Source organism: Bufo bufo, chromosome 2 (genome assembly GCF_905171765.1).
Source record: "Bufo bufo chromosome 2, aBufBuf1.1, whole genome shotgun sequence".
Classification (NCBI taxonomy): domain Eukaryota; kingdom Metazoa; phylum Chordata; class Amphibia; order Anura; family Bufonidae; genus Bufo; species Bufo bufo.
In genome coordinates, this window is record NC_053390.1 from 796,245,877 (window position 1) to 796,266,993 (window position 21,117).

Here is a 21,117-nt window from a genome sequence, read left to right on the forward strand (position 1 = left end):
CTCTTAAAACAGGTAGAGTCTTCTTAAGGAAGTGGGGCGAGGGTCTAGCCTACACCCTAAGCTCCAGAGAGGTGTGAGCCAGGGGAGTTAACTCTGGCCATGCCTGTCTCATGATTAAGCATACTGGGTGTGTCACATTATATAGCAGTGTATACCATAGCATTACAGTACAGTGCATTACCAAACAATCGCAGACACCCCTGTCCACCGAGGTACTGCAACAACAGGAAAAGGCAATTTACATCAGAAGACAAATTATAAACCACTGATCGCTCTGATTGTTTTCTTCTTCTTCTGCTGTGTATGAACCTTTATTATAGAGATATAATGGGGGATGAGGAAGGAGGTTTTTGTACGACTCTGTATCACTGTGTGAGAGGAAAGCTATAATACTGCTGACAGTAATAATGTCCTGTATCGTCTTCTGTCACTCCTCTGATTGTCAGAGTGAAATCTGTTCCAGATCCAGATCCAGTGAACCGGTCTGGGACTCCTGTGTATCTGCTGCTTGCATCATAGATAATAAGCTTTGGCCGTTCTCCTGGTTTCTGTTGATACCAGGCTAACCTAATGCTTATATATTCACTGGCTTTACATGACATGGTGACTGTGTCTCCTGGGGACACAGAGGTATAATCTGGAGTCTGGGTCAGTACAATCTCTCCACAGGATCCTGAGGAGAAAGAAGAGACAGAATGATTAGTGATAAATGTCTGGATCTATTCCTAGAAATCCTGATCTGATGATGGATCCCACAGGATAGATTTCTCTACACACAATCATGGAAGGATCTGAATCTCTCACCCTGAATAGATATGAAGATGACGGCCAGGAGATAACTGCCAGAAGCCATCTTGATGTTCCTGGAGTGTCAGATACAAAGTATAAGATGAGACAATGTGTAGAATGAAATATATATATAGAGAGAGAGATACAGGGGAGGTGACAGGAGACCCCAGAGACCGTGGAGGGAAATACTGAGACATGTAAATTCTGTGCTTACCATGTGTGACATGAGATATATAATGGAGAAATGAAAAGGGTTTAGAAGGAAACATCTGAGAGCTGAGAATGAAGACCTCACATAGAGGCAGTGACCAGTTAGATACTAGAAGGAACATAAGTGGATATGAAGAATATAGATCTCCATCACATCTGATAAATAGCAATATCCTCTATTAACCCATGTATGTTAAAGGGATTAACCAGTTCTTGTATATTCATGGTCTATCCTCAGGATCGGTTTTCAATATCAGATTGGCCAGGACCTGACACCCCGCACCCCTCAGCTGTTTGGGAGAAGGTCTGGCTCCAGAAATCGGCACCTGAACTACACAGCTCCGTCCATTATGTAGTGGAGGTGGTGACTACAGCGCTGCTCCCGCTGAAGTGAATGAGGATAGGCCATTAATATAAATATACAAGGACTGGACAACCCCTTGAATGACACAATAATATTATTCACATTTTAGCTGTAATAAATAGTTTTCTTTTTGTCCTTTATGTCCGAGGTCTTGTTAATGGAGGAGGAATTGTCGTTTTAGGCACCATTTGGGGAACATATACATCATTTTATCAGAGGTGGATACAGAAAAAAGCAATTCTGTCATTATTCTTTTCCTTATATTTTTATATCATTCAGGTTATTACAGTTGTGGGGGTGGAAGGATTTCAGTGTAATTTGTCATATGTCTAAGAAGCTAATTTTATACAAAATAGTCACTTTTATTCAGTGGTGTACTTAACCCCTTAAGGACACAGGGCATACAGGTACGCCCTGATTTCCCGGTACTTAAGGACACAGAGTGTACCTGTATGTCCTGTGTAGTTCCGATCACCGCCGCGCGGTGGGCGGTGATCGGAACAGAGTGCCTGCCAAAATCATTCGGCAGGCACTCTGGCACAATGCCTAGGGGGGTCCTGTGACCCCCCCACATCGGCAATCGCAGCAAACCGCAGGTCAATTCAGACCTGCGGTTTGCTGCGTTTCCGGGTTATTCGGGTCTCTGGTGACACGATAACCCGGAATAGGATGGTGATCTGTGGTGTGATAATACACCACCAATCACCATCCTTAGATCCTGTGAGGTGATGATGACATCAGAACAGTTTTGGAATAGATTGAGAAAAGAGTTCTTAGCCAATCTTATGCTAAGAAGTAAATGGCAAACACCCAGAAGAAATGTCCAAGTTGGTGACATTGTGTTAGTAAAAGAAGATTTACCTAGAAGTCAATCGAAATTGGCCAAAGTTCTAGAAGTTCAAAAGGATGAAGACAGACTAGTAAGAAGAGTGCTGTTACAAATAGGAGACTCAAAACTTGACAAAAAAGGACAACGTCTCACTACTCCACTCAAGTTGGAACGTCCTATACAGAAGCTAGTTTTTCTACTTGAGAGTGATAAAAGACACTTGGAAATTGAGAACCTGATGGAAAATTCCTCAAATTCATGTTTAACCACCTCAGCCCCCAGTGCTTAAACACCCTGAAAGACCAGGCCACTTTTTACACTTCTGACCTACACTACTTTCACCGTTTATTGCTCGGTCATGCAACTTACCACCCAAATGAATTTTACCTCCTTTTCTTCTCACTAATAGAGCTTTCATTTGGTGGTATTTCATTGCTGCTGACATTTTTACTTTTTTTGTTATTAATCGAAATTTAACGATTTTTTTGCAAAAAAAAGACATTTTTCACTTTCAGTTGTAAAATTTTGCAAAAAAAACGAGATCCATATAGAAATTTTGCTCTAAATTTATAGTTCTACATGTCTTTGATAAAAAAAAAATGTTTGGGTAAAAAAAAAATGGTTTGGGTAAAAGTTATAGCGTTTACAAACTATGGTACAAAAATGTGAATTTCCGCTTTTTGAAGCAGCTCTGACTTTCTGAGCACCTGTCATGTTTCCTGAGGTTCTACAATGGCCAGACAGTACAAACACCCCACAAATGACCCCATTTCGGAAAGTACACACCCTAAGGTATTCGCTGATGGGCATAGTGAGTTCATAGAACTTTTTATTTTTTGTCACAAGTTAGCGGAAAATGATGATTTTTTTTTTTTTTTTTTTTTCTTACAAAGTCTCATATTCCACTAACTTGTGACAAAAAATAAAAACTTCTATGAACTCACTATGCCCATCACGAAATACCTTGGGGTCTCTTCTTTCCAAAATGGGGTCACTTGTGGGGTAGTTATACTGCCCTGGCATTCTAGGGGCCCAAATGTGTGGTAAGGAGTTTGAAATCAAATTCTGTAAAAAATGACGAGTGAAATCCGAAAGGTGCTCTTTGGAATATGGGCCCCTTTGCCCACCTAGGCTGCAAAAAAGTGTCACACATCTGGTATCTCTGTATTCAGGAGAAGTTGAGGAATGTGTTTTGGGGTGTCTTTTTACATATACCCATGCTGGGTGAGATAAATATCTTGGTCAAATGCCAACTTTGTCTAAAAAAATGGGAAAAGTTGTCTTTTGCCAAGATATTTCTCTCACCCAGCATGGGTATATGTAAAAAGACACCCCAAAACACATTCCCCACCTTCTCCTGAGTACGGCAATACCAGATGTGTGACACTTTTTTGCAGCCTAGGTGGGCAAAGGGGCCCATATTCCAAAGAGTACCTTTCGGATTTCACTCGTCATTTTTTACAGAATTTGATTTCAAACTCCTTACCACACATTTGGGCCCCTAGAATGCCAGGGCAGTATAACTACCCCACAAGTGACCCCATTTTGGAAAGAAGACACCCCAAGGTATTTCGTGAGGGGCATGGCAAGTTCCTAGAATTTTTTTTTTTTTGTCACAAGTTAGTGGAAAATGATGATTTTTTTTTTTTTTTTTTTTTTCATACAAAGTCTCATATTCCACTAACTTGTGACAAAAAATAAAAACTTCCATGAACTCACTATGCCCATCAGCGAATACCTTGGGGTCTCTTCTTTCCAAAATGGGGTCACTTGTGGGGTAGTTATACTGCCCTGGCATTCTAGGGGCCCAAATGTGTGGTAAGGAGTTTGAAATCAAATTCTGTAAAAAATGACGAGTGAAATCCGAAAGGTGCTCTTTGGAATGTGGGCCCCTTTGCCCACCTAGGCTGCAAAAAAGTGTCACACATCTGGTATCTCCGTACTCAGTAGAAGTTGGGGAATGTGTTTTGGGGTGTCTTTTTACATATACCCATGCTGGGTGAGAGAAATATCTTGGTCAAATGCCAACTTTGTATAAAAAAATGGGAAAAGTTGTCTTTTGCCAAGATATTTCTCTCACCCAGCAGGGGTATATGTAAAATTACACCCCAAAACACATTCCCCACCTTCTCCTGAGTACGGAGATACCAGATGTGTGACACTTTTTTGCAGCCTAGGTGGGCAAAGGGGCCCATATTCCAAAGAGCACCTTTCGGATTTCACAGGTCATTTATTACAGAATTTGATTTCAAACTCCTTACCACACATTTGGGCCACTAGAATGCCAGGGCAGTATAACTACCCCACAAGTGACCCCATTTTGGAAAGAAGACACCCCAAGGTATTCGCTGATGGGCATAGTGAGTTCATGGAAGTTTTTATTTTTTGTCACAAGTTAGTGGAATATGAGACTTTGTATGAAAAAAAAAAAAAAAAAATCAGCATTTTCCACTAACTTGTGACAAAAAATAAAAAATTCTAGGAACTCGCCATGCCCCTCACGGAATACCTTGGGGTGTCTTCTTTCCAAAATGGGGTCACTTGTGGGGTAGTTATACTGCCCTGGCATTTTCCAGGGGCCCTAATGTGTGGTAAGTAGGTAAATGACCTGTGAAATCCTAAAGGTGCTCTTTGGAATATGGGCCCCTTTGCCCACCTAGGCTGCAAAAAAGTGTCACACATGTGGTATCGCCGTATTCAGGAGAAGTTGGGGAATGTGTTTTGGGGTGTCATTTTACATATACCCTTGCTGGGTGAGAGAAATATCTTGGCAAAAGACAACTTTTCCCATTTTTTTATACAAAGTTGGCATTTGACCAAGATATTTCTCTCACCCAGCATGGGTATATGTAAAATGACACCCCAAAACACATTCCCCAACTTCTCCTGAGTACGGCGATACCAGATGTGTGACACTTTTTTGCAGCCTAGATGCGCAAAGGTGCCCAAATTCCTTTTAGGAGGGCATTTTTAGACATTTGGATACCAGACTTCTTCTCACGCTTTGGGGCCCCTAGAATGCCAGGGCAGTATAAATACCCCACATGTGACCCCATTTTGGAAAGAAGACACCCCAAGGTATTCAATGAGGGGCATGGCGAGTTCATAGAAAAAAAAAAATTTTGGCACAAGTTAGCGGAAATTGATATTTTTAATTTTTTTCTCACAAAGTCTCCCGTTCCGCTAACTTAGGACAAAAATTTCAATCTTTCATGGACTCAATATGCCCCTCACGGAATACCTGGGGGTGTCTTCTTTCCGAAATGGGGTCACATGTGGGGTATTTATACTGCCCTGGCATTCTAGGGGCCCTAAAGCGTGAGAAGAAGTCTGGAATATAAATGTCTAAAAAATTTTACGCATTTGGATTCCGTGAGGGGTATGGTGAGTTCATGTGAGATTTTATTTTTTGACACAAGTTAGTGGAATATGAGACTTTGTAAGAAAAAAAAAAAAAAATCCGCTAACTTGGGCCAAAAAAATTGTCTGAATGGAGCCTTACAGAGGGGTGATCAATGACAGGGGGGTCATCAATGACAGGGGGGGTGATCAATGACAGGGGGGTGATCAATGACAGGGGGTTGATCAATGACAGGGGGGTGATCAATGACAGGGGGGTGATCAATGACAGGGGGGGTGATCAATGACAGGGGGGGTGATCAATGACAGGGGGAGTGATCAATGACAGGGGGGGTGATCAATGACAGGGGGGTGATCAGAGAGTCTATATGGGGTGATAACCACAGTCATTGATCACGCCCGTGTAAGGCTTCATTCAGACGTCCGTATGCGTTTTGCAGATCCGATCCATCTATCAGTGCATCCGTAAAAATCATGCGGACATCTGAATGGAGCTTTACAGGGGGTTGATCAATGACAGGGGGGTGATCAGGGAGTCTATATGGGGTGATCACCACAGTCATTGATCACGCCCCTGTAAGGCTTCATTCAGACGTCCGGATGCGTTTTGCGGATCCGATCCATCTATCAGTGCATCCGTAAAAATCATGCGGACATCTGAATGGAGCTTTACAGGGGGTTGATCAATGACAGGGGTGTAATCAATGACAGGGGGGTGATCAGGGAGTCTATATGGGGTGATAACCACAGTCATTGATCATGCCCCTGTAAGGCTTCATTCAGACGTCCGGATGCGTTTTGCGGATCCGATCCATCTATCAGTGCATCCGTAAAAATCATGCGGACATCTGAATGGAGCTTTACAGGGGGTTGATCAATGACAGGGGTGTAATCAATGACAGGGGGGTGATCACCACAGTCATTGATCATGCCCCTGTAAGGCTTCATTCAGACGTCCGGATGCGTTTTGCGGATCGGATCCATCTATCAGTGCATCCGTAAAAATCATGCGGACATCTGAATGGAGCTTTACAGGGGGGTGATCAGGGAGTCTATATGGGGTGATCACCACAGTCATTGATCATGCCCCTGTAAGGCTTCATTCAGACGTCCGGATGCGTTTTGCGGATCGGATCCATCTATCAGTGCATCCGTAAAAATCATGCGGACATCTGAATGGAGCTTTACAGGGGGGTGATCAGGGAGTCTATATGGGGTGATCACCACAGTCATTGATCATGCCCCTGTAAGGCTTCATTCAGATGTCCGGATGCGTTTTGCAGATCGGATCCATCTATCAGTGCATCCGTAAAAATCATGCGGACATCTGAATGGAGCTTTACAGGGGGGTGATCAGGGAGTCTATATGGGGTGATCACCACAGTCATTGATCATGCCCCTGTAAGGCTTCATTCAGACGTCCGGATGCGTTTTGCGGATCGGATCCATCTATCAGTGCATCCGTAAAAATCATGCGGACATCTGAATGGAGCTTTACAGGGGGTTGATCAATGACAGGGGGGTAATCAATGACAGGGGGGTGATCAGGGAGTCTATATGGGGTGATCAGGGGCTAATAAGTGACGGGGGGGGGGTGTAGTGTAGTGTAGTGGTGCTTGGTGGGACTTTACTGAGCTACCTGTGTCCTCTGGTGGTCGATCCAAACAAAGGGGACCACCAGAGGACCAGGTAGCAGGTATATTAGACGCTGTTATCAAAACAGCGTCTAATATACCTGTTAGGGGTTAAAAAAAACACATCTCCAGCCTGCCAGCGAACGATCGCCGCTGGCAGGCTGGAGATCAACTCTCTTACCTTCCGTTCCTGTGAGCGCGCGCGCCTGTGTGCGCGCGTTCACAGGAAGTCTCGGCTCGCGCGAGATGACGCATATATGCGTGACTCTGCGCAGGGCTGCCACCTCCGGAACGCGAATCTGCGTTAGGCGGTCCGGAGGTGGTTAAAGGGAGTCTGTCACCTCCATATGGCAATATACAGTGCTTACATGGCTCTGTAGCAAACCTATATAGGATTGTAACGGTACCTTTGTTCTTTTCTTTAGATTTGCACCAGCAGGAAAAACAAAGTTTAATTCATATGCAAATGAGCACTCGCAAGTGCCCAGGGGCGGCGTTCAGTGTGTAGGTGCCCAGGCTGCTCTGCCTTCTTTTCACTTTACTCCTCCCCTTTCTCTGCCTTTGCCCGTCCTCCAAGTCTGGACCTATCGATGAGGCAAGAGACTTGGAGGGCGGGCAAAGACAGAGACTGGGGAGGAGTAAAGTGAAAAGAAGGCAGAGCAGCCTGGGCACCTACACACTGAACTCCTCCCCTGGGCACTTGCGAGTTCTCATTTGCATATGAATAAAACTTTGTTTTTCCTGCTTGTGCAAGTCTAAAGAAAAGAACAAAGGTACTGTTAGAATCCTGTATAGGTGTGCTACAGAGCCATGTAAGCACTGTATATGGCCGTATGGAGGTGACAGACTCCCTTTAAGTGCAAAACGAAACAATGAGGGGTACACCTGAAAATATAGAACGGAGTGCAGGCCTGGTATCAAAAAGCAAACATGAACAATACTAGAGAAAGAAATACCATAGCACAGCCGCACCTCCAAAAACAAAGCATGATTTTATTGAAACATATAAGTTAAAAACATGGATGAACAAGGCAAACCCCACAGATGGGGAGGGATTTAAGGTGCTACAGTGCATAAATGGCCATATGATCACAGAACCATAACAGGAAAACAGTAAAATATCTGCAAAACCTGGGTAAAATACTTATCGTGGAACACAGTGGTAGCACATGGAATAACAAAAACCCATCAGTGAGGGGAGCCAAGAGATCCTGACTAGTGTTGAGCGAACAGTTCGAGCATAGTTCGGGTCCGTACCGAATTTTGGGGTGTTCGTGACACGGACCCGAACCCGAACTTTTTCGTAAAAGTTCGGGTTCGGGTTCGTCGTTCGGCATGTATTTTGGCGCATTTTGAAAGGCTGCAAAGCAGCCAATCAACATGCATCATACTACTTGCCCTAAGATGCCATCGCAGCCATGCCTACTATTGGCAAGGCTGTGATTGGCCAAGTGCAGCATGTGACTCAGCCTCTTTATAAGCTTGTGCGCACGTCGGGACGTGCTCACTCCCGATGTGAATAGAACAGGGATAGACGCAGCTGATGCTAGGGCGAGAATAGGCAGGGATAATTGAATAACTGGAAGCAAATTTCTCTCCTCCACCTGTGATTCATCTGAACAACTGCAGCTGAGCTGCTTTTTTGATAGGGATTGGCTATTTTTAGAGTGGCCAGAGTGATTTTTCCATCCACATGTACCCGGGCTGACCGCCGGCCGCCATTTTGCGACTTGTAGTGCTGCAGCAGAAGCTGCCACAGTGTGCATTCCAAAGCTCCAAACAAGTCAGACATCTACACCTGGGATTCAGACCAATAGCGATTTAGCAGCACAGTCCAAGGCTATTTTTTTTAAAGGTTGTGCAGACCATTTTGTGGCACATGTTACTGGGCTGATAGGCGGCGGCCATCTTGGGACTAGTGCTGCAGCACAATCTCTCCCAACGTCCATTAATCACTTGTAATAGTGGTCTGTGCCATAGAAATCCTACATCAGGGACTTGGGTGTGCTTGTGTCACCCCTACTAATACCAGTCCACCTGTAATCCATACAGTGAAAAGACTGAAAGTATTCCAGTGAGGGAATTTTTTTTATTTAAAAAAGGCCAAGTTAGTTTATCTGGCGTTCAATATACTAGATACAGTTAGGCCTGCGTTTCATACATCTGGAATTAGCAAACGAATGTGCTGGGGTTGGGAAAACATATATGTACCCATACTAGAATCTGTCAAAGAAAGCGGTACTCACATATAACAGTCATTCCATCTGTAATCCATACAGTCAAAAGACTGAAAGTATTCCAGTGAGGGAATTTTTTTTATTTTAAAAAGGCCAAGTTAGTTTATCTGCCGTTCAATATACTAGATACAGTTAGGCCTGCGTTTCATACATCTGGAATTAGCAAACTAATGTGCTGGGGTTGGGAAAACATATATGTACCCATACTAGAATCTGTCAAAGAAAGCGGTACTCACATATAACAGTCATTCCATCTGTAATCCATACAGTCAAAAGACTGAAAGTATTCCAGTGAGGGAATTTTTTTTATTTAAAAAAGGCCAAGTTAGTTTATCTGGCGTTCAATATACTAGATACAGTTAGGCCTGCGTTTCATACATCTGGAATTAGCAAACTAATGTGCTGGGGTTGGGAAAACATATATGTACCCATACTAGAATTTTGCTTATAAAAAATAATATATTTCATTGTGGTGCGAGTTGAATCGCAACAATGAAGAAAAATACTATTAAGGGACGAGGACGCGGTCGTGGTGGTGTCCGTGGAGCCTCTGTTGCTGGTAGAGGACGTGGCCGTTCGGCCCCAGGCGCACACAGTAGGGAACGAACTCCCTCAACTAGCCGGCAGAATGTACCGCAATATCTCGTGGGGCCCAATGCCGCTCTTAGGATGGTAAGGCCTGAGCAGGTACAGGCATTAATCGATTGGGTGGCCGACAGTGCTTCCAGCACGTTCACCACATGGTCTTCCACCCAGTCTTCTGCGGAAAGCGCACAGGTGGCACCTGAAAACCAAGCCCATCAGTCTGTCACATCACCCCCAAGCATATCAGGGAAACGGTCTGAGCCACAAGTTATGCAGCAGTCTCTTCTTCTGTTTGAAGACTCTGCTTCCAGGGTTTCCCAGGGGCGTCCACCTAGCCCTTCCCCAGTGGAGGAAGACATACCATGCACTGACGCACAACCACTTATGTCTCCAGATGAAGAGGACATGGGAATACCACCACAGCAGAGTCACCGACTCTCTGATGATGACGAAACACAGGTGCCCACTGCCGCGTCTTTTTGCAGTGTGCAGACTGAACAGGAGGAGGTCAGGGAGGGAGACTGGGTGGAAGACGATGCAGAGGACGATGAGGTCTTAGATCCCACATGCACTGAAGGTCGTGGCGATGACTTTCACAGTTCAGAGGAAGAGGTAGTGGTGAGACCGAGACAACAGCGAAGCCAAAGAGGGAGCAGGGGGCCAAAGCAGACGAGCCGCCGCCCCCAGAGTTCGCCTGCTACTGGACATCGCCAACAGGGACCCAGCCCCACAAAGGCAGCTTCAAAGAGTTCCCTGGCATGGCACTTCTTTAAACAATGTCCTACCGACAAGACCCGAGTGACTTGCACGCTCTGCCATCAGAGCCTGAGGCGAGGCATTAACGTTCTGAACCTCAGCACAACCTGCATGACCAGGCATCTACATGCAAAGCATGAACTGCAGTGGGGTACACACCTTAAAAACCAGGCACTCGCTGAGGCTCCCCCTGCTCCCTCTACCGCTGCTGCCTCGGCTTCCGCCTCGAGAGGAATGTTGCCACCTGCCGAGCAGCAAACAGAGGATGTGCCACCGACACCACCACCACCGCCACCGTCAACTAGCGTCTCCACTATATCACACAGCAGCGTTCAGCTCTCAATATCTCAAACCTTAGAGAGGAAGCGCAAATTCCCCCCGAGTCACCCTCGAGCCCTTGGCCTGAACGCCAGCATTTCTAAACTGCTGGCCTTTGAAATGCTGTCATTCCGGCTGGTGGACACAGACAGCTTCAAACAGCTGATGGCCATGGCTGTCCCGCAGTATGTGGTTCCCAGCCGCCACTACTTCTCCAAGACAGCCGTGCCTTCCCTGCACATGCAAGTGTCCGATAAAATCAAGTGTGCACTGCGCAACGCCATTTGTGGCAAGGTCCACCTAACCACAGATACGTGGACCAGTAAGCACGGCCAGGGACGCTATATCTCACTAACTGCACACTGGATGAATGTAGTGGCGGCTGGGCCCCCGGCGGACAGTTCCTTGGCGCACGTCCTTCCGCCCCCTAGGATCGCAGGGCATCATTCTCTGCCTCCTGTAGCCTCCTCCTCCTACTCGGCTTCCTCCTCCACTGCTTCCACTAGCTCATCCGGTCAGCCACACACCTTCACCACCAACTTCAGCACAGCCCGGGGTAAACGTCAGCAGGCCATTCTGAAACTCATATGTTTGGGGGACAGGCCCCACAGCGCAAAGGAGTTGTGGCGGGGTATTGAACAACAGACCGACGAGTGGTTTCTGCCGGTGGGCCTCAAGCCAGGCCTGGTGGTATGCGATAATGGGCGAAATCTCGTGGCAGCTCTGGGACTAGCCGGTTTGACGCACATCCCTTGCCTGGCGCATGTGCTGAACTTGGTGGTGCAGAGGTTCATTCACCACTACCCCAACATGTCAGAGCTGCTGCATAAAGTGCGGGCCGTCTGTGCGCGCTTCCGCCGTTCACATCCTGCCGCTGCTCGCCTGTCTGCGCTACAGCGGAACTTCGGCCTTCCCGCTCACCGCCTCATATGCGACGTGCCCACCCGGTGGAACTCCACCTTGCACATGCTGGAGAGACTGTGCGAGCAGCAGCAGGCCATAGTGGAGTTTCAGCTGCAGCACGCTCGCGTCAGTCGTACTGCCGAACAGCACCACTTCACCACCAATGATTGGGCCTCCATGCGAGACCTGTGTGCCCTGCTGCGCTGTTTCGAGTACTCCACCAACATGGCCAGTGGCGATGACACTGTTATCAGAGTTACAATACCACTTCTATGTCTCCTTGAGAAAACACTTAGGGCAATGATGTTAGAGGAGGTGGCCCAGGTGGAGGAGGAGGAGGAGGATGAGGGCTCGTTTCTAACACTTTCGGGCCAGTCTGTTCGAAGTGGCTCAGAGGGAGGTTTGTTTAAGCAGCAGAGGACAGGTTCACAAGTCGCCAGCCAAGGCACTGTACTGGAGGACGAGGAGGATGAGGAGGAGGAGGTGGAGGGGGACGAGGATGACGCAAGTTCACAGCGGGGTGGCAGCCCAGGCCCATCACTGGTGCGTGGCTGGGGGGATACGGTGGACGATGACGATACGCCTCCCACAGAGGACAGCTTGTCCTTACCCATGGGTAGCCTGGCCCACATGAGCGAATATATGCTCCAATGCCTGCGCAACGACAGCAGAGTTGCCCACGTTTTAACGTGTGCAGACTACTGGGTGGCCACCCTGCTGGATCCCCGGTATAAAGACAATGTGCCCACTTTAATTCCTGAACTGGAGCGCGACCGTAAGATGCGCGAGTACAAGCGCACGCTGATAGAGGCGCTCTTGAGAGCATTCCCACATGTCACAGGGGAACAGGTGGAAGGTGAAGGCAGAGGAGTGGCAAGAGGTCGCCAACGCAGCTGTGTCACGGCCAGCTCATCTGAGGGCAGGGTTAGCATGGCAGAAATGTGGAAAAGTTTTGTCTCCACGCCACAGCTATCTGCACCGACACCTGATACGGAACGTGTTAGCAGGAGGCAGCATTTCACTAACATGGTTGAACAGTATGTCTGCACACCCCTCCACATCCTGACGGATGGTTCGGCCCCATTCAACTACTGGGTTTCGAAATTGTCCACGTGGCCAGAGTTAGCATGTTATGCCTTGGAGGTGCTTTCCTGCCCGGCGGCCAGCGTTTTATCTGAACGCGTATTCAGCACAGCAGGGGGCGTCATTACTGACAAGCGCAGCCGCCTGTCCACAGCCAACGTGGACAAGCTGACCTTCATAAAGATGAACCAGGCATGGATCCCACAGGACCTGTCCCTCCCTTGTGCAGAGTAGTCCTTATTAACTGCCTAAAACATGTCTTGTTATGCTACGGGCCACTTCTTTATTTGATACAAATTTTATGAAACCCACAGTTGAATGAAACTCTTCTCTGTCTGGGCGCCGGGGCCTAACCAGATGAAAGTGGCCGGTTAAACTAACGGGTGACATGAAGCCATAACCTCTGCCATGCTACCTCTGTCTTCTGTCTGGGTGCTGAGGCCTAAGTCAAATAAAGCGGTCTTCTGCTGTGCTGGGGGATATGAAGCTAATCTCTGACCTCTCTCCTCTGTCTGGGTCCAAAGGCCTAAATCACTGAAAGAGGCCTTCTCCTGTGGTGTGTGATATGATGCCAGAATATGTGCTGTGGGGCCTCTCTCCTCTTCCTGGGTGCAGGGGTCAAATAAACTAAATTGTGGCCTACTCCTGTGGTGGTTGATATGATGCCTGATTCTCTGATGTGGAACCTCTCTCCTCTGTTTGGGTGAAGGGGTCAAAGTAACTAAATGGTGGCTTCTCCTGTGGTGGCTGATATGATGCCAGAATATGTGCTGTGGTGCCTCTCTCCTCTTCCTGGGGGCGGGGGTCAAAGTAACTCAATGGTGGCTTCTCCTGTGGTGGCTGATATGATGCCAGAATATGTGCTGTGGTGCCTCTCTCCTCTTCCTGGGTGCGGGGGTCAAAGTAACTCAATGGTGGCTTCTCCTGTGGTGGCTGATATGATGCCAGAATATGTGCTGTGGTGCCTCTCTCCTCTTCCTGGGTGCAGGGGTCAAAGTAACTAAATGGTGGCTTCTCCTGTGGTGGTTGATATGATGCCTGATTCTCTGCTGTGAAACCTCTCTCCTCCATCTGGGTGTAGGGGTCAAAGTCTTTCAAAGTCGCCTTCTCCTGTGCTGATTGATATAAAGCTGATGGTTGTGCCATCTGACATGGTTGCCAGGGTCTGATTCAATGGGGGCCTACTCCTGTGGTGGGTGATCTAAATGCCTGATTCTCTGCTGTGAAACCTCTCTCCTCCGTCTGGGTGTAGGGGTCAAAGTCTTTCAAAGTCGCCTTCTCCTGTGCTGATTGATATGAAGCTGATGGTTGTGCCATCTGACATGGTTGCCGGGGTCCCATTAAATTGGGGCCTACTCCTGTGGTGGGGGATCTAAATGCCTGATTCTCTGCTTTGAAACCTCTCTCCTCCGTCCGGGTGTAGGGGTCAAAGTCTGTCAAAGTCGCCTTCTCCTGTGCTGATTGATATAAAGCTTATGCTTGTGCCATCTGACATGGTTGCCGGGGTCTGATTCAATGGTGGCCTACTCCTGTGGTGGGTGATCTAAATGCCTGATTCTCTGCTGTGTAACCTCTCTCCTCCGTCTGGGTGTAGGGGTCAAAGTAACTAAATGGTGGCCTACTCCTGTGGTGGGTGATATGATGCCTGGTTCTCTGCTGTGGGACCTCTCTCCTTTGTCTGGGTGCTGTGGTCAAAATAATAGTAAGTGACCTTCTCCATTGGTGGGTGACTTGAAGCCTGATTCTGTGCTATGGGACCTCACTCCAATTAATATTGTTTAATTTTTATTTATTTTATGTTAACTCATCATTTCCCTATCTACATTTGTTTGCAGGGGATTTAACTACATTTTGCTGCCTTTTGCAGCCCTCTAGCCCTTTCCGGGTGTGTTTTACAGCCTTTTTAGTGCCCAAAAGTTCGGGTCCCCATTGACTTCTATGGGGTTCGGGTTCGGGATGAAGTTCGGGTCGAGTTCGGATCCCGAACCCGAACATTTTTCGAAAGTTCGGCCGAACTCGTCGAACCCGAACATCCAGGTGTTCGCTCAACTCTAATCCTGACGTGTATCGCTAGTGCAAATACTAGCTTCCTCAGAGGTCCATGTAGGTCCAAATGACTGTTAGAACATTTATAATTTACATGATTATAACATAATTTAATGAACCTGTGGTAAAAACCAATCAAGGAGCGGTCTCCTACAGAGGGGACAAAGGAGGCGGTGGCAAAGTATGTGGGTTACCTGGATCCTCCCCGGTGCATGGTCGCGCGCAGCTACGAGTGCCGGAACAAGCCGGAGTGTTTGAAAAGCAAGTGCACATGCGCAAGATGGCGCCCAAACCGGAAGTCGACGCCGCGATGCGCTCCAAAGACCGGAAGCGCAGCCCGGAATCGACATCACAGCCAATCGCCATCCCGCGATGCGACACCCAATGGAACGCAAACAAACAGGGGGCACAGGCAAGCGCAATAGGGTACAGAAGACGATCAATCAACTATATACAGTTGCAAGAACAAGTATGTGAACCCTTTGGAATAATATGGATTTCTGCACAAATTGGTCATAAAATGTGATCTGATCTTCATCTAAGTCACAACAATAGACAATCACAGTCTGCTTAAAATAATAACACACAAAGAATTAAATGTTACCATGTTTTTATTGAACACACCATGTAAACATTTACAGTGCAGGTGGAAAAAGTATGTGAACCCTTGGATTTAATAACTGGTTGAACCTCCTTTGGCAGCAATAACTTCAACCAAACGTTTCCTGTAGTTGCAGATCAGACGTGCACAACGGTCAGGAGTAATTCTTGACCATTCCTCTTTACAGAACTGTTTCAGTTCAGCAATATTCTTGGGATGTCTGGTGTGAATCGCTTTCTTGAGGTCATGCCACAGCATCTCAATCGTGTTGAGGTCAGGACTCTGACTGGGCCACTCCAGAAGGTGTATTTTCTTCTGTTTAAGCCATTCTGTTGTTGATTTACTTCTATGCTTTGGGTTGTTGTCCTGTTGCAACACCCATCTTCTGTTGAGCTTCAGCTGGTGGACAGATGGCCTTAAGTTCTCCTGCAAAATGTCTTGATAAACTTGGGAATTCATTTTTCCTTCAATGATAGCAATTCGCCCAGGCCCTGACGCAGCAAAGCAGCCCCAAACCATGATGCCCCCACCACCATACTTCACAGTTGGGATGAGGTTTTGATGTTGGTGTGCTGTGCCTCTTTTTCTCCACACATAGTGTTGTGTGTTTCTTCCAAACAACTCAACTTTGGTTTCATCTGTCCACAGAATATTTTGCCAATTCTGCTGTGGAACATCCAGGTGCTCTTGTGCAAACTGTAAACGTGCAGCAATGTTTTTTTGGACAGCAGTGGCTTCCTCTGTGGTATCCTCCCATGAAATCCATTCTTGTTTAGTGTGTTTCGTATCGTAGATTCGCTAAGAGGAATGTTAGCATATACCAGAGACTTTTGTAAGTCTTTAGCTGACACTCTAGGATTCTTCTTCATCTCATTGAGCAGTCTGTGCTGTGCTCTTGCAGTCATCTTTACAGGATGGCCTCTCCTAGGGAAAGTAGCAGCAGTGCTGAACTTTCTCCATTTATGTCTTACCGTGGACTGATGAACAGCAAGGCTTTTGGAGATACTTTTATAACCCTTTCCAGCTTTATGCAAGTCAACAATTCTTAATTGTAGGTCTTCTGAGAGCCCTTTTGTGCGAGGCATCATTCATATCAGGCAATGCTTCTTGTGAAAAGCAAACCCAGAACTGGTGTGTGTTTTTTATAGGGCAGGGCAGCTGTAACCAACACCTCCAATCTCCTCTCATTGATTGGACTCCAGTTGGCTGACACCTCACTCCAATTAGCTCTTGGAGATGTCATTAGTCTAGGGGTTCACATACTTTTTCCACCTGCATTGTGAATATTTACATGGTGTGTTCAATAAAAACATGGTAATATTTAATTCTTTGTGTTTTATTAGTTTAAGTAGACTGTGATTGTCTATTGTCAGTGGCGTCGCTAGGGGGGGGCGAGGGGGGGCAATCGCCCCCCCTATGTTGTCCTTTGCCCCCCCGGTTGCCCCCCCGCTGATTCCCCCACGTGAATACTAATGAGCGCTTCCATTATGGAAGCGCTCATTAGAACCGAGAGACCAGGAAGTGGTGAACGCTCTGTACTCACCACTTCCTGGTCCTCGGCTGTCGGCTGTGCAGGGCTGCGCACAGCGTGAGGGCACTCTGTGACCTCACGCTGTGCGCGCCAGTTCAGAGCACAGAGTCGACTGAGGAGAGGCAGGCGGCGTCCAGGAGCAGGAGAGGTAAGTGTTTTTTTATTTTATAAACTATGTGGCTGCTGGGGGCATAAGGGGGCTAATGATGAGGCATGGGGGCTAATGATGAGGCATGGGGGCTAATGGAGAGGCATATGGGGGCTAATGGAGAGGCATATGGGGGCTAATGGAGAGGCATATGGGGGCTAATGGAGAGGCATATGGGGGCTAATGGAGAGGCATATGGGGGCTAATGGAGAGGCATATGGGGGCTAATGATGAGGCATATGGGGGCTAATGGAGAGGCATATGGGGGCTAATGATGAGGCATATGGGGGCTAATGATGAGGCATATGGGGGCTAATGGAGAGGCATATGGGGGCTAATGGAGAGGCATATGGGGGCTAATGATGAGGCATATGGGGGCTAATGATGAGGCATATGGGGGCTAATGATTAGAGGCATATGGGGGCTAATGATTAGAGGCATATGGGGGCTAATGATTAGAGGCATATGGGGGCTAATGATGAGAGGCAGCATATGGGGGCTAATGATGAGAGGCAGCATATGGGGGCTAATGAGAGGCATAATAACAGCGTCATCCACAGATGCCCCCATAACAGTGTGTCTTCCACAGATCCACCATAACAGTGCGCCTGCGCAATGACGAGAGACAGAAAGAAGGGGAAAGAATCCGCGGAAGCAAGCAGAGGACGGCTCAGCAGACGACTGAATAGCTTCTTTTGTAAGTAAATAGTTTTATTATAAATGTATCCCTGCATACCGCAATTCTCTCATATTTTGTAATCTTATTTATATATACTTATTTTGTTTTTGCCCCCCCATTTTTGACTGTGGTATCTTTGTGCCCCCCCTATATATTATTCCTAGAGTCGCCACTGTCTATTGTTGTGACTTAGATGAAGATCAGATCACATTCTATGACCATTTTGTGCAGAAATCCATATCATTCCAAAGGGTTCACATACTTTTTCATGCAACTGTATATACATTATAAAGTCAGGCCAATGGGGTGCTTACAAAATATAAAACGGGCCAATGAAATACTTGCATAATGTGACAAAAAAATATATAATAACATGATTGTGCATACAGTATAGTTATAGCAAATACCCACAAAAAATAAATAAGTCAATGATTACATAAAAAATATAGACACAGCAGATATTGAAGATTGCAAAATCACAACATAATTATTCTATCATAATATAAGCAAACCCTTCAAGCCATAATTGATACAACAAAAGACCCACATTAATTAATAAATGATCACAAAACGTTTTATATTATAGTGCAATAAATATATTAAAAAAGAAACAAATTCATGAAAGCATACTACCCTACAGGCAATATTCCTCATTGGCTCCAATAACAAAGATATACAAACAGAGGGCGTCCTGTACCCGCAACACCTGTTTCCCTGAGTATGTACATTTTTTGCGCGTAAATTTAATAATCCAAAGAACAATATCAATACTATCAGGGTGAAAACGAACTAAGTAGTGACAGACCATGCACCGGGGAGAGAGCGGCCGGCCAAGCAAGCGCAAAAATAGGGAGAGCATACAAATTGCTGCATACTAAATGCATATAGAAGTTAAAATAAGCAATTAATGGACACTATATACATATGGAAAATAGAAAAGGCAGTTAATGGACAGAAGTACATCATATTGCAATATTGTGGAGAATTCCAAACAATATCAGATGGTGTCCGAGGTACAAAAGGATCAGTACAAAAATATAAGTGTAAGGGGTGTCCCAGCGAAGCACACAACAAACAAGAAGTTGAGTATGTCTCACTGGTCACCAGTGATAAAAGTGCTGAGTGCTTCATAAATATGCCCCTGTGGGTGTGAGGGATAGACAGAGACAACGCTGTCCCATGTACCCTGACAACCACTAAGAGAAAACATGCAAAAAGTGAAGAAGAGCAGGCGAACACGATCCATAGGTCCTCTATTCCCGCATTCCAGTGTCATCCAGCCTCCTTGAACCTAGAAAAGGAAATTAAATAAACAAAGTGAAAGTGAAGCTAGACCAAGTATGTGTGTTAAGGATTTTGTACAAGTCAGACCACTGGTTATTGTATCTAGTGATCACACGTACCTTGTTGTCCCGTGGTCTAGTCTTGGGAGCAAATAAATCCTCACGTTTGGATTCCTTGGCCCTTTCAAATGCCTGGAATACAACCTTTTTGGGGTAACCCCTCTCGTGTAGCCTTGATGATAAATCCTGTGCGGCCACCTTAAAATAGCCAAATTCACTGCAATTACGTCGTAGACGTAAAAACTGACCCCTTGGTATGCCCTCCTTTAAATGTGCCGGGTGAAAACTCGCAAAATGGAGTAGATTATTGGTTACAGTGCTTTTGCGGAACAAAGATGTCACAATTCTTGAATCCTGCAACTTTATTCGAAGATCCAGGAAGTCCACATCAGACTCAGAAATTTTATGTGTCAGGAATATGTTAAGCGGGTTCTCGTTGAGGTAGCCAATGAAGCGTTCACAATCCTGTCTAGATCCCCGCCAAAAAAAGATAATGTCATCAATGAAGCGATACCAGCCCACCACATGATCCCTGAACTGATCCAATGAGTACACCCGTGTGGCCTCCCACCAACCTAAAAAGAGGTTGGCGTAGGAAGGCGCACACCGTGCACCCATGGCGGTACCGGAGATCTGCCTATAAAAGGTACGGTCAAAAACAAAATAATTGTGTGTGAGCACAAATTCTAATAAGCTCACCAGGAACATGTGGTGGGCTGGATCGCCAGTGCTGGAGCCAGACAGGAAGAATTTGACAGCAGCAAGCCCATCACTGTGGGCAATATTAGAGTACAGTGACTCAACGTCACATGTAACCATCAAAGTACCAGGCGGTAAAGCAACATCCCTCAGTTCTTGTATCAAGTCCCGGATATATGATTTAAGGCCCAACACGAACGACTGTAAAAATAAATCCAAATAAATACATGCCTGTTCGCATAGGCCCCCAATGCCTGCCACAATAGGGCGGCCAGGCGGGTTCTCTAGGTGTTTGTGCACCTTGGAAAACATATAAAACGTAGGTGTAATTGGACAGCTTACCTCCAAAAACTGGAGTTCCCGCTTGGTAATGATCCTGATCTCAAACGCTCTCTTCAGGAGTTGGTCTAATTTTTTCTTGAATTAGGGATAGGGGTGTAAAAAACTTTATTACCCAGTTGGCGTTTGGCTTCATTCATATACATCCCCATATCCCACAGAACGACATTCCCACCTTTATCAGCTTCCTTTATGACAAAGTATTTGTTCTGTTGGAGTTGTCGGATGATGTTAGACTCGGACACAGCCATGTTTCTTCCTTTGATGGTATTCCTCTGTAATTTACGAACTTCTTGTAAGACTGCTTGAAAAAATAAATGGATATTTGGGAACATGCTCAAAGAAGGCGTGATGGTGGAGGGTTTGGACAAACTAAAAAAATCTCCATTAAATCCAAAAAGACACCGCATTCATCCTCCGCAAGTTCTTTCACTAATGTTGGTTGGGCATAGAGCAGTTTGAAGCAAAGTTGCCTACAAAATAAGTAGATGTCTTTTATAAACTCAAATTTATCAAGTGTACTCATAGGAGAGAACGACAGTCCTTTTTCCAAGATCAGTCTCTCTTTTTCTGACAATGTATAGGAAGACAGATTTATAACCTGCAGTGACCCGGTGTCCTGGGGGTGTCCGACTCCTACATCCGTTTCCTGTGGGGTGGTAG

The 21,117-nt window shown here is 46.2% G+C and overlaps 1 gene segment (V, D, J or C); it reads right to left on the reverse strand.

Moving 5' to 3' along the window:
• Window positions 1-365: 365 nt before the first annotated feature.
• Window positions 366-858, reverse strand: LOC120990455. The segment is given in 2 exon segments: window positions 366-673; window positions 805-858. Coding segments are annotated over 2 exon segments (357 nt in total).
• Between the last annotated feature and the right edge of the window lie 20,259 nt (window positions 859-21,117).